General features: G+C 45.0%; 1 protein-coding gene across 1 annotated transcript in view; it reads left to right on the top strand.

Moving 5' to 3' along the window:
• Positions 1-14,167, top strand: part of GLDC (glycine dehydrogenase (decarboxylating)) — a 137,145-nt gene that overhangs the window by 106,213 nt on the left and 16,765 nt on the right. The window contains exons 16-20 of the mRNA XM_011969887.1: positions 3,054-3,179; positions 5,398-5,547; positions 6,937-7,049; positions 8,243-8,384; positions 10,831-10,942. Of these exons, the coding sequence (XP_011825277.1) occupies positions 3,054-3,179; positions 5,398-5,547; positions 6,937-7,049; positions 8,243-8,384; positions 10,831-10,942 (643 nt within the window). The remainder of the gene's footprint in view (positions 1-3,053; positions 3,180-5,397; positions 5,548-6,936; positions 7,050-8,242; positions 8,385-10,830; positions 10,943-14,167) is intronic.

Genomic DNA, 14,167 nt, shown 5'->3' with positions numbered 1-14,167 from the left:
CTTCAAATCTGGGTCCTGTTACTTCCATATCCCTCACAACAATACAATTCTTTTTCCCCCAAGACAGAGGCTCGCTCTGTCGCCCAGGCTGGAGTTCAGTGGCATGATCTTGGCTTACTGCAACCTCCGCCTCCTGGGTTCAAGTGATTCTCATGCCTCAGCCTCCCGAGTAGGTGGGACTATAGGCATGCATCACCATGCCTAGCTAATTTTTGTATTTTTAGTAGAGAAGGAGTTTCACCATGTTGGCTAGGCTGGTCTTGAACTCCTGGCCTCAAGTGAACCGCCTGCCTCAGCCTCCCGAAGTGCTGGGATTACAGGCTTGAGCCACTTCGCCCAGCCAACACTACAATTTTAAACTGAGGAAAAAATTAACATTATAAAGAATAATTAAAGTCCTCTAAATCCTCATAGAAAACCAGAAATGTCTGACAGGAACATATAAATGAGTCCTTGACAAAGCCACTGAGACTTCTCTTTCCATCACTTCTTGCACCAGGATGTGTGTTAGTTTCTTATGGCTGCTATGATAAATTTCTACATACTTAGCGGCCTAAAACAACACACATTAATTTTCTTATAGTTGCAGAGGCCAGGTGTCAGAAGGTTTCACTGGGCTAAAGTCAAAGTGTTGGTAGGGCTGATTCCTTCTGGGGGAGACAGGGAAGAATCTGTTTCCTTGCCTTTCCTGGCGTCTGCAGGCCCCCTGCGTTCCTTGGCTCGAGCTTCCTGCTTCAGTCAGCACATCTCCTGCTCCCTCTGTGGTCCCATCTCCCTCTGCTTCCCTCTGATGAGGACACTTAAGAATATATTTAGGGCCCAGCCCAAAATCCAGAATAATTTTTCCATCTCAAGATCTTTCCTTACCCTAATCCCATCTTCGAGTCCCCCTTGCCATATAAAGACACACCCACAGGTACTGAGGATTAGGACAGGGATGTCTTTGGGAGCCTGTTATTCAGTGTACCAGAAGGTGGTTGACTTTTTTACATGTTTATGTTTCAACAGAACTCACCTGGTATGAATTCTTCATTTTGGTTTTCTATGAATATTTTATATTTATTTTTAATATTCACCTTTCTCTTTCTTATCAATATTCTGCCCTGAAGGGATCCTTTCATCCAACGATCCTTTTGTAGACTAACAATACCTGTGAGAGAGGACAGTGCCTCCAGCTTGGGTCCTGAGAAATTAAAGAAAAACAAAAGGGAAGCATCCAAACAAGAAAACGATTTCAGGACAATGTGACACAACCAGTATGAGACCAACAGCCATTCTAAAGGGGCACAAACCTGACAGTAGAAGAGTGTAACGTAGTCTATGTTTGCCTTTGGCTAACGTTTTCTTTTTGTACACGTGTATTTTTCTTAAGTAGACTCCTTTGCTGTTTTTGAGGAAAGAGCTGGAAGCTAAGATTTAACTTCATAGCCTATTTTTAATAATGCCCAACCCATGTATCTTCAAAGGGGTTGCAATATTGGCTGTGGGATACAATATAGGAGGATGATTTTCAGGGTAATCATGGCTTCTCCTTGATGCTTTTTGTTGGGGAAAACCTTGTGACTTACTTTCCCACTGGGATACATCATCATCAGTTCTGCAAGAGCCTGCCTCCACATGGTGGTTTGGAGGAAATGAAGGATGATTTGAGTCTGAGAATTCTAGCATTGCACCTACTGTCCAGCTTCCATAAAAATTCAGTGCAGCTGTCAGCTCTAACTTAGGCTCAGCTCTTGAGGCACTTTCCCTTGATTTCCTTAACCTGAAGGCACATCCTCTTCTCCATGTTTCTGCTGCATCTCTGGACTCTAGACAGTCATTCATAGGCCACCATTGTTAGTGAGTCAGTTGTGTGAACCCAGGGCAGCGGCTGCTCATTTTTATATTTATTTATTTATTTATTTATTTATTTATTTATTTATTTATTTCTGAGATGCACTGTCGCTCTGTTGCCCAGGCTGGAGTGCAATGGCATGATCTTGGCTCACTGCAGCCTCCACCTACCAGGTTCAAGCAATTCTCCTGTCTCAGCCTCCTGAGTAGCTGGGACTACAGGCGTGCGTCACCATGCCTGGCGAATTTTTGTATTTTTAATAGAGAGAGCGTTTCACCATGTTGGCCAGGCTGGTCTTGAACTCCTGACTTCAGCCTCCCAAAGTGTTGGAATTACAGGTGTGAGCCACCATGCCCGGCCAGGTTGTTCTTTTTTAAAAAAAAAAAAAAAACAACGGAGTTTCACTCTTGCCCAGGCTGGAGTGCAATGGCGCGATCTCGGCTCACTGCAACCTACACCTCCTGGTTTCAACCAATTCTCCTGCCTCAGTCTCTCGAGTAACTGGGATTACAGACGCCTACCACCACACCCAGCTATTTTTTGTATTTTTACTAGAGACAGGATTTCACCATGTTGGCTAGGCTGGTCTCGAACTCTTGACCTCAGGTGATCCACCCACATCGGCCTCCCAAAGTGCTAGGATTACATGCATGAGCCACCGCACCTGGCTCAGTTGATCATTTTTAATGCTTACATTATGGTTCTTATAGAAACTAATAATTTATTACAGAGTAAGCATCCAATAAATATTGATATAATTGGTGTATTGATACTGGGAGGCCTTGGAATTACATCTATCATTATCATCTGTCCTGGATAAGCCAAGTAGAGCACTGAAGCTGTAATGTGGGCACTGAGTCCTTGAGTTTAACTTCCAATCTCATGTTCTACTAAGGTGCTTTCTGTGTATCCTAACTGAGACAAGGTTAGAATAAGCCCAGGCCTATTTTTAGTGTATTGGGATAAGGGAAGAGTTTATTGATTTCCTGAGCATCTTTAGGCAACAATATTTAGGGATTCAAATGGAAACTTCTTTTTTGGACATTGTTTTGCAATGACAAATAATTAAATTGTAGCAGATTTTAAAGCACTAGTGTTCAGCTTAAATAAAAACAGGTGGTTTCTAATTTGTGCTACAGGCATGTTGTAGTACTTTTCTCTTATTATTCACAGTCTGATGATGATTTTTCTCTTTCTTTGCTTCCTTTCTATTCTGCAGGTTTGCCTCATTCCGAAATCAGCACATGGGACCAACCCAGCAAGTGCCCACATGGCAGGCATGAAGATTCAGCCTGTGGAGGTGGATAAATATGGGAATATTGATGCAGTTCACCTCAAGGCCATGGTACTTGTCTTCTCCTTAGTAGATGGGAGAGGCCGGGGTGGGGAGCGGTGGTGGGGATCAGGGACTTGATGGATTATGTAAACGTCTTCTCTTGCATTCTAATGAAAAGTCTGCAGTTCTTCCTTTGACCAGAGTCTACTCTGCCCCTCCCACCACCAACGTTCTCTAATTCCAGCTTATGTAAAAAACTGAATGAATTATTCATGGTGGTAGTAAGAGTACTCCTTGCGGGACCTGCCTGCCTCTTTCTGCCCAATCTTCCATCTCCTTCTCCCCTTCCCCACTTAATAATCAAAATGGCAGTCACACACTTAATCTTTGTGTCAGGAATTGTAACACAAATGTCAACTTTGCAAATATCCATGACTGTGCCCGCCCCAGCGTGCTGAATTCCAGGCAGCATGCAGCTTGGTTTCCACCAACCCCCACTCTCAACCTCCCAACCTCCAGGAAGAAGTTGCTTAGCAACCATATCTGCTTCCCACCAGCGGACTGGCGGCTGCATCTTAAGAGGGAAGGAAATCAGTCGAATAGCAATGTGATTTTGATGGTGGTGTTATTAGGCATGGAGACTGGGAACTCTGTGCAGTTGCCTTCTGAAGGAAGCTGAAAATCCACAACACTGCACCTCTCTTCGATCCACCCCTACCCTTCCATTGCCCCATAAAGTTTTTTTCCAACAAGTGTTCCGGGCCAGTAGTTGAAAGTATTAAGTCCCTCCATTATGGTAATATAGGACATGACTTCCCTGGCCACCCCCATGTTTTCAAACATGCTTGCTCTGATATGCTGGCCAGGAAAATAAACAGGGACATGACTTTTATATATGCTTGCCTTCTGTAAAAGGAAAGAATGAAGGAGACTTTTATTTAAGCAGAAACACTCCTTGTGGGAATTCTTTTTTTTTTTTTTTTTCAATTCCTTTTCTTTATCCTTTTGTTTGTTTTGAGATGGAGTCTCACCCTGTCGCCCAGGCTGGAGTACAGTGGCGTGATCTCGGCTCACTGCAACCTCAGCCTCCTGGGTTCAAGTGATTCTCCTGCCTCAGCCTCCTGAGTAGCTGGGACTACAGGCTCCCGCCACCACGCCCAGCTAATTTTTTGTATTTTTAGTAGAGACCAGGGTTTCACTGTATTGGCCAGGATGATCTCAATCTCCTGACCTCGTGATCCGCCCGCCTCAGCCTCCCAAAGTGCTGAGATTACAGGCATGAGCTACTGTGCCTGGCCTCTGTTCTTTATCTTTTTAAATGACAATAGTTGTACATAGTCATGGGATACATAGTGGTGTTTCTGTACATAAAATGTGTAGAGATCAGATCAGGGTAATCAGCATATCCATTATCTCAAACATGTATCATTTCTTTGGGTTGAGGGAACGTTCAATATCCTCCTTCTAACTATTTGAAATTATATATTGTTAAAGATAGTCATCCTGCAGTGGTATAGAACTCTGCAACTTACTCCTCTTATCTAGCTGTAATTTGGGAATTCTAACTTCAACAGAAGGCAAGGGAAAGGAATGGATATGAGAAGATGAGCAGAGAGATTAACTATGAGAATGGATACGCCTAGAACCACGAACGTCTGAAATCATTATTGAGATGACTTGAGCCAAGCGAAAACCACCTTAGAGAATTGGGCCCAAAATATCCAAAAATCTTGTGAATAGCCCTTTTCTTCTGGACCATAGAGACTTAGACTGAAAAGATCTTATTATTTCTTTTTTTTGACCTGGAGTCTCGCTCTGTTGCCCAAACTGGAGTTCAGTGGTGTGATCTTGGCTCACTGCAACCTCCACCTCCCCGGTTCAAGCAATTGTCCCTGCCTCAGCCTCCTGAGTAGCTGGGATTACAGGCACCCGCCACCATGTCCGGCTAATTTTTGTATTTTTAGTAGAGACGAAGTTTCACCATGTTGGCCAGGCTGGTCTCGAACTCTTGACCTCAGGTGATCTGCCCACCTCGGCTTCCCAAAGTGCTGGGATTACGGGCTTGAGCCACACACCCAGCCAGAATCTTATTATTTCTTTGGAATGATTTATGAAGGGAGTAATGGCTGTGGTTTTTTTATTGCTGTCATTGTACTTTGAGACAGTTCCAGGAAGGTAAAGACCAAGACTTCATCTTTCTTCATCCTTTAAAATAAAAGGCGAGGATTTGACCAAGAAAGAAACATATCCTCCCTCCATGTCCTTCTTCACCCCTTTTCTTTCACAGGTGGATAAGCACAAGGAGAACCTAGCAGCCATCATGATTACATACCCATCCACCAATGGGGTGTTTGAAGAGAACATCAGTGACGTGTGTGACCTCATCCATCAACATGGAGGACAGGTCTACCTAGACGGGGCAAATATGAATGCTCAGGTGGGAACTGGAGAGGCCTGCCCTTAGTTCCCACTGAGAAAAAGGATAAGTGAAAAAAAAAAAAATTCTGACTTCTTGAGAGGCTTCCTGCCTGAGGGAACTCAGACCTGTGACCTGACCACTGGTGGTTGTTGATCTCTCATGGCCTTGGAAAGTCATTTATCCTGGCATCAGCTTTATCACTGTGAAACGGGGGCTCAGAGGGCCCAATCCTGATTACTTGGGGGACAGAGGGTCTATGTATTGTGAACCTCTGAAGAAATGCTGTTGGGAGCCCCTGCAGGAGAGGAGTGATATAATCTTTTTGTGACTCTTATTGGTGTTTGCTTTTTTCCTCTTTCTTTCTCTCTTTCTCTCTCTCTGTCTCTTTCTATCTTTCTTTTGACAGAGTCTCACTCTGTCACCAAGGCTAGAGTGCAGTGGCACAATCTCTGCTCACTGCCACCTCCACCTCCTAGGTTCAAGCAATTCTCCTGCCTCAGCCTCCTGAGTAGCTGGGACTACAGGTGCACACCGCCACACTGGCTAATTTTATTTATTTTTATTTATTTTTTTAAATTTTAGTAGAGATGGTGTTTCACTGTGTTGCCCAGGCTGGTCTTGAACTCCTGAGCTCAGGCAATCCACCTGCCTTGGCCTCCCAAAGTGCTAGGATTACAGGCGTGATCCACCACGCCTGGCCTCTTTTTTTTTTTCCCCCCTACCATTTTAGACTCTGTCTTTGGTTCTGATTCATTTCACAAGTGTAATCCAGGGATTGTCTGTTGGTTCTGTAGCATAAATGAATTCTGTATCTTTGGCCACCATCAAAACTAGTCCTAACACCCAAGTGGTGGGAAGGCTAGTGGGATATTGTGTCTGGTATCTGGATCATGTCAGGAAAACTGCCAGTCTTGCTTTCTTTCTCTCAGTTCAGCCTCCTCTCTGGTGCCCCTGCAGCCCCTGCCATCATTGTGCCCAACGGGGCCATTCGGTAACATACATCATACCAAAGCCGACCATGCAGGGGAAGGTAGCACTGCTCAGGGAAGAGTTGCCTATTTCAACAACATGGAGGTTCTGCTCCTTCTTGTGTTACAGACACTTCTCTTCCATTGTGGTGTGGATAATTAGGAAGAGACGGTGTATTTAAATCCATATTTTAAAATCTAAATTGGGCTAAATGGTCAATCGCTGTTTCCATAGCAACCGCAAGCACTCTGCCTATAGGATGCCAGGTTGTGACTACAGAACTGGGCCAGATAGAGGACATTTCTGTGAACACCATGGATGTGGCTCTGCCTGCTTTTCCCCTGAGGGGAGAAGGCAGCACCAGCCAGTCATGGCCTTCACACTGGAGGGTGCTTCCAAGCTCTTGACTTTTGCTTTTGGCCCTTGCCTTTGTGGTAGGTGGGAATCTGTCGCCCTGGAGACTTTGGGTCTGATGTCTCGCACCTAAATCTTCACAAGACCTTCTGCATTCCCCACGGAGGAGGTGGTCCTGGCATGGGGCCCATCGGAGTGTGAGTTCTGGGCTGCTGGTTTCAGGATGGCTTTGGAGACAGAATGAAGGAGTGGCCCCCAATAGACTACTCGTCCCATCAAAGTCCTCATGTATTGAGGATACCCTCATTGGTGTAGTGCCCTTGTAGGGTCTGGGGGAGGAGCAGCAAAATGGGTGCTTTTAGGGGATGTCCAAAGAAAAGTGTAATTAGATTTTATTAACCATTACATCTGGCCTCACTGAGCTTCCAGTTGCACATAGACAGCAGGTTTATTAACAGAATAATGAATAGGGAACTTTTCCTGAGCATATGTATTGTAACTTGAATATTGGCACTAGAAAGTGCCTTTTGGACTTCTGGATTTCCAAGCATTTTTTTTTCTTTTTTAAAGTCAGCTAATGGTTCCATTGAAAGTGAATTAGATGTAAGGTGTTAAGATAAGTAACACATAAGTAAGGAAAAAACAAACCTTGTTACTAGAAATAATTGGATGAAGCCAGAGTAGGACTGAAGGAATGTTTCTTAGCTGTTGATAACTTTTCACACTGAAATCAAATCATCTTGGGAAAATGATGATGAGAGCAGCTGTTTCCTGAGCTGCTTCAGTCTCCCCAAAATATGCTAAAGAAGCCAGTTTTCAGAGTTGCTGGAAGCTTGGCCTTCTTACTTTTTTCTTCTTTTCTTTCTTTCTTGTTTTTTTTTGTTTTGTTGTTTTGTTTTGTTTGACTGCTGTTAAAGTGACATTCATTTTGATGATGATGGTTTCTAGTAAGGGTGTGAGCTCCAGTGCTTCAGCCGTCAGGGAGGTGGGGACAATGATGTTCATGTCAGCCCATGGGGCATCTTCTCATCAGCCCCTCCTCTATCCACCTTGGGAAAGTGTATAGGGGTGAGGGAATGGGGCTGGGCGGGGGAGGGAGGAGCATGGAACTCCACTGTTTCATGAATGCCTGCCTGCCTCTATCAAGTCCTCCACCACAGTTCTTGGGTGAGGCCTGGGACACTGATGGCTGGTGGACCTCCAGCAGAGGAGGAAGGAAGGAAGGAAGGATCGCTTCTTGAACATCTGCCTCCCAGCAGGTGGAGGGTCCCTATCACTGTCAGAGCTCCTCTGCTAAGAACAGGGCTTCCTGGGAGGGCCCAGAACCTTCCCATTAGATTAAACTGAATCGTTTACATTTTCTGAATTTGCACTTAAAAAAAAAATACAGGAAGAAACATCTTGCCCCGTTTTTGCCCAATCATCCCATCATTTCACTGAAGCGGAATGAGGATGCCTGCCCTGTGGGAACCGTCAGCGCAGCCCCCTGGGGCTCCAGTTCCATTTTGCCCATTTCCTGGGCTTATATCAAGGTGAGGCCTGGGAGTATGTACAGGTGGGCAGGGGCGTCAGCTATGGGTGGGGACCAGAGACTGCAGACTTCCTTCTTGGCTTAAAAACAAATAAATTCATGATCTGAGATGTGGTTCAAAGAATATTGCTGATCACCTGGGTGGAAGAAACCTTCCTAAAGAGATGAGCTAAAAATCATTTCATCTCTTCTTCATTACACTACTTCCTTTGGGTTCTCAGACTGGGTTTAACATCAGAGAAACTGAAGCGCCAGATATATTTTTCCAGACACAGCTAAGTTCCATGAGTCATATGGATGTTCTGGCCGCGTCCTTTGGTTTCCTGCAGGATTTATATAGCCCCTTCTGAGTGAAAAGCAGTGCATGTACTAATTATTCCATTTTGCTGAGATCCTGCTACATATCTCACTTCGCTATATATTTCTTGAGGGGGCCGGAGGAGAAGATGAAAAGTAGCGGTAATTTGCTTCTCTAGTGGTTTCCCAGAGCTCTTCGGCCTTTAGGGCTTGTGGTGCTGTGCTCTCTGCATAATTAGTCAGAGAACAGGCTTCCTTCCTTTGTCTTATCCCAGAAAACACCAGAGCCAGAGTTGATTTTCTACAGTTCTTGTTCAGACTGGCCTACCCACCTCCTGAACCAACAAGACTGTGAATAGGAACACTTGTTTGGCTGCTAATTAGAGCAGTCTCCCCAAAGCAGTGCCCCTCTTTAAAGGAAGGGGGGCTCCCACTGAAACAGCACCCCCAAAACGCATCAATGCAAATCATGCCAGAGGACTCTGTGGAACTGGCTGTTTATTTCTGGAACAGTATGGCATTTATGATTCTTCACAAAAAGTTTCTTGGAAGCCAGAACAATTCGGTACCTCGGAGACTGACACTTGCTTTTAAAAATGATACTCAAGTTGTTTTGCAAACAACACAAGCAATCAGAATAAAGGTCTGCTTCTTTGTAAGCAGAATCAAATTCCCACTTCCCTTTTGATCTCTGGGTTCTGTAAATCTGGGTTATTTGTATGAGCATATTTGGGTTGGAGATGACTTCCCACATATAGAAAATAAATGCCCCAAGGTTGGTTTGGCTACATGCCTGGAACACCAGCCGGTGCCTCAGTTTAAAAACTAAATAAATAAAGTAGGGTTTAAGCTGCCCCCTCTGGCCTTGGGCCTTCTCTTATTTCAGGCTGTTGTTACTAATCCCCTGGACTCTAGCTTTAGCTGCTTCTCTCCCTGCTGCAATTCCACAGGCGCACCTACAGGACTGCCAGACTCACCCTAGGCACCCACATGCCTCTCCTGGCTTCCTATTGCTTTACCTGGTTCTCACTAGCCTGCACGAAATCCTTAAGGGATTCTTTCAGAATGCACATGCCTAGGCCCCATTCCAGGGAGAACCAAATTGAGCATATGTAGGGTTGGACTTGAGCCGTCTGCATTTTTAAAAAATTCCCCCATGAGACATAGGTTGAGAGCCAGGGGTTGGCTGGACAAAGTCAAAGTCCTTCCTAGAGAAGGTTTGGGCTTAAAAATGGAGTCACAATTCACCTTGCCCCACATCCACTCCCAGATGACAGTCATGTGCCCTCCCCTTCTATGCCTTGACTTCTGCCATTCTTCTCACCTGGTATGCCTTCCCCTTTCTCTTCCCTATGCAAATTCTACTTATTTCTAAGTTTCTAGCCAAGTTCTGGCTCTTAATCTAGGAAACCTTCTTTGATTAGCCTGGAGCAATGTGGCCCCTTTTAACTTTGGACCCCCTTAATGATACCAAAGTACTACTGTTGTTTTATTTGGTGTTCTCTCATTCTCTTTACATTAGTTATGTATTTAATACATATGCCAACTCCATCACATGTGAGGCACTCTGGGAAGAAAGCAGGCCATCAGAATTGGTACAGTCTTGATTTGAAGCTCTTTGCAGTGATGACATGTATCCCTTATGATCACAGGGACTATTAACTACCAGGACAATACTGAGCAGTTTTTAAACATAAGCAGCCTCTACTAGGGACAATGGGAAAATAAACCATACAAAATTGCTTCAGTGGAGATATTATTGGCCCAGATCCCATGAGATTCCTGGCCATTATCAAGATCTCTCAAATTCATAGTAAACAAAAAACTCCAAAACACATGTAATATGAGAACAATTCTTTTCTCTCTTTAGATAACACAGTAGTCAGTAGTCAACTTGCTCTGTTGTAGACTTTGCTACTATAATAAAAAACATAAAACTACTATTAAAAGAGGAAAACAAAAATGTATTACAGGCTTAGCGGGATCTGACAGATGTCCTTGTTGGAATTTTCCACTCATCTTTACTCCAGAGTCATTGTGGGCTGCCTTCCTTTGTGGGTGGAATTTATCTGGGGGTGTCTTTTGGTTGGTGTCTTGACCTTTGTGTTTGCCCGTTCAATGGCTAATGGCTCTTTTTCCCTCTGTTGCAGATGATGGGAGGCAAGGGCCTTAAACAGGCCACAGAAACTGCGATATTAAATGCCAACTACATGGCCAAACGATTAGAAAAACACTACAGAATTCTTTTCAGGGGTGCAAGAGGCAAGTATCAACTTTAATCTATCATTACTTTGGTTTTTTCTTGGCCAAACTAAGTGTGATCTAGATGTGCTTTTCTGACCTGGGTAAGAGACTTCTGTTTCTTAGCACATATCAGACAATAGTAGAGAGTTCTTGGAAATAACTCTGGTTAATTTTATTTTATTTTATTTTTTTATTTTTAGTTTATTTTTTTAAATTTTTATTTATTTTTTTTGAGACGGAGTCTCGCTCTGTTGCCCAGGCTGGAGTGCAGTGGCCGGATCTCAGCTCACTGCAAGCTCCGCCTCCTGGGTTTATGCCATTCTCCTGCCTCAGCCTCCCGAGTAGCTGGGACTACAGGTGCCCGCTACCTCGCCCGGCTAGTTTTTTGTATTTTTTTTTAGTAGAGATGGAGTTTCACCGTGTTAGCCAGGATGGTCTCGATCTCCTGATCTCGTGATCCGCCCGTCTCGGCCTCCCAAAGTGCTGGGATTACAGGCTTGAGCCACCGCGCCCGGCCTATTTTTTTATTTTTGAGATGGAGTCTTGCTCTGTCACCCAGGCTGGAGTCCAGTGGCAGGATCTTGGCTCACTGCAACTTCTGCCTCCTGGGTTCAAGTGATTCTCCTGCCTCAGCCTCCTGAGTAGCTGGGACTACACGTGTGCACCACCACGCCCGGCTAATTTTTATATTTTCAGTAGACACGGGGTTTCACCATGTTGGCCAGGCCGGTCTCGAACTCCTGACCTCAGGTGATCCGCCTGTATTGGCCTCCCAAAGTGCTGGGATTATAGGCGTGAGCCACTGCGCCCAGCCATAACTCCACTGTAGTTAACAGTTTAGGGACATTACTATATGCAAGTTTCTCCTAGGCTCCTAGTCCACACAGCAGCCTGGGTCAATAAAGAGTCCACAACACTGAAATGTGTACGTAAATACTATGAGCTAATTATTTACAAAGTGCTATGGATATGCTTCGAAAGAGTAGAGTAACTCAGACTGGGTAGAGGCAGGATGGAATGGTTGAGAGTGACTTCTCGCTGGAGCCATTTGAGATGGGCCCGGAAGCCAGTGTAGCCAATGAGAGCCTGAGTAAGCAGAGACACAGGAGCAAACCAGAGTAAAGGAAGCTGTCTGGTCTGGAGTGAAGGATGGATGATGGAGAGGGAGCAAATGACGATGAAGCTGCAAAGGTAGCGTGGGGCCTTGAAGGTCTTGGAAGGCTCTGGACTTCACCCTTGAGCCGGACAATAACCATTAATGGTTTTTGAGCAGGAGAGTGTAGGGATTCATGAAGAGACTGTTACAATCATTAAGACAGCACAAGGGGGAAACATGCCTTAGAGGCAGCAGGCAGCTGGGGTGGTGGCTCACACCCTCAATCCTGTAATCACACCTGTGATTTAAGGTTAGCCTCTAGGGCTTACAACAGAGGGAATAATAGGCAGGGGAACAAAGTCACCCTGGAAGTGATGGGAGGGAACTAAAAACCAGGCAGCCTTTTACACACTGGGCTGTGGGCTCAGAACCTCATAGCTGAGTCTTGGAAGCGGTGAGGCCCCAGGAAAGAATATTGAAGGTGAGAAGCCAGAACAAAACACCTCAAGTAGATGGCTACATTAAGAGGGAGGCAGAAGTCGGGTGCCTGGTGAGGGGCACTCCACACCTGAGGCGGTTTTAGAACCCTGGCAGCACTTGGCACAGTGCGTCTCCCTCCGCACCCCTGCCTGGCCCTCCTGCTGCCGTGTGGCTCCACCTCCTCCCTGCAGCCTCCACTCCTTCCTCTTGCCCACTCCCGACCCCACCCCGGAGCAGCTGCTCTCCCACTCGGTATTGTCTGGCTCTGTCCATCTGACTCCAGGGTCCAGGAGAGGGTGGAGGCTGCGCCTGCTTTGTTTCTCTAGCAGTCAACAGACAAATGCACGTGATGACGCATAGTAAGGAGAGACACTGTAAAGGGCAGGTGGCTGATTTAATCTTACCTAAGTGTATTTATTTAGATTTTTTCCACTTTTACTGAGGTATGATTGACATCTGATTTTAAATTATGAGTCTTAAAAGGAACCTTTGTCTGTAACAATTAGGAAGCCTTTGGTAGCCTTTGAAAGTAGTTTGGGTACAATGGTGAGGCAGACGCTGGATGGAAATAGGCCGAGATGTGGATGGAGGTCGGGAAGGAGAGGGGAGAAGGATTCCATGTTTGCGGGGAGTTTGGTAGTGAGGGAGGAGGGGGCTGCTTCAGTAGGTTGTAGTTATATTTTCTTTTTAGCTATAAAAACAACATGATTTTAAGCTGTGAGAAGGGAGAGTGAAGATACCTTTGAGAGAAAAACAGATGGGGGAACAAAGTCTCCCTGGAAGGGAAAGGCTGGAACTGAGAACCAGATACGAGTCCTTGCTATGGGCCCAGAGTGGGAGCAGGACAGACATCGGGACTTGGAGCTTGGATCAGAGAGACAGACATCAGGAACCAGCACACTCACCCGCACCTTGGCAACAGCAACAAGGTGCTTATGGGATCTTGGTTTCTCTGGTCCAGGTGGAATATACCTCTATAGCTGTGATCTTTAATTTAATGGCTGGTCTTACCTCATAAATCTGTATCCAAAGGGGTGGTTCCACCGTTTGAAAAAGAATAGGACCAAATAACCAGAAGCGCTGGTTGAGAATGCTTCCCAGAGAGCAGAAAACACGGTTGTGGGCAACATGTCTCTAAGCAACACAATAAAATGCTTCTGTGAAGTGGGTACTAAAGAAGTGACAAGAGTTACTAATTAATTCAAACCTAGCTTAGCTCCTGCTCCATGAAATGTATCCTGCTTGTGTATTGGCTTTAAGGAATAGCTTCAATATTTATTCTGTCTGATTATATAAATAATGTATATATGCTCAGCATGGAAATTTTGGAAAATAATAAAGCATGACGAAGAAAATGTAAATGGTCCATGGTTCCATCAATCAGTTATAGCCATTACTAGTATTTTCTGTATTTCTTCTCCTCTTTTGTTTGTACAATTGATCATACTACAGATAGTTTTATTAGTTTGTTGTCCAGGCTGAAGTGCAGTGGTGCCATGGTAGCTCACTGCAGTCTTGAGCTCCTGGGTTTAAGTGATCCTCCTAACTTATCCTCCCAAGTAGCTGGGACCACAGGCACACACCCCCACACGTGGCTAATTTATTTATATATATTTTTTTGTAGAGATGGGGTCTTGCTCTGTTGCCCAGGTTGGTCTTGAACTCCT

Source organism: Mandrillus leucophaeus, unplaced genomic scaffold, assembly GCF_000951045.1.
Source record: "Mandrillus leucophaeus isolate KB7577 unplaced genomic scaffold, Mleu.le_1.0 Scaffold92, whole genome shotgun sequence".
Taxonomy (NCBI): domain Eukaryota; kingdom Metazoa; phylum Chordata; class Mammalia; order Primates; family Cercopithecidae; genus Mandrillus; species Mandrillus leucophaeus.
This window is presented reverse-complemented; position numbering and strand designations above follow the sequence as displayed.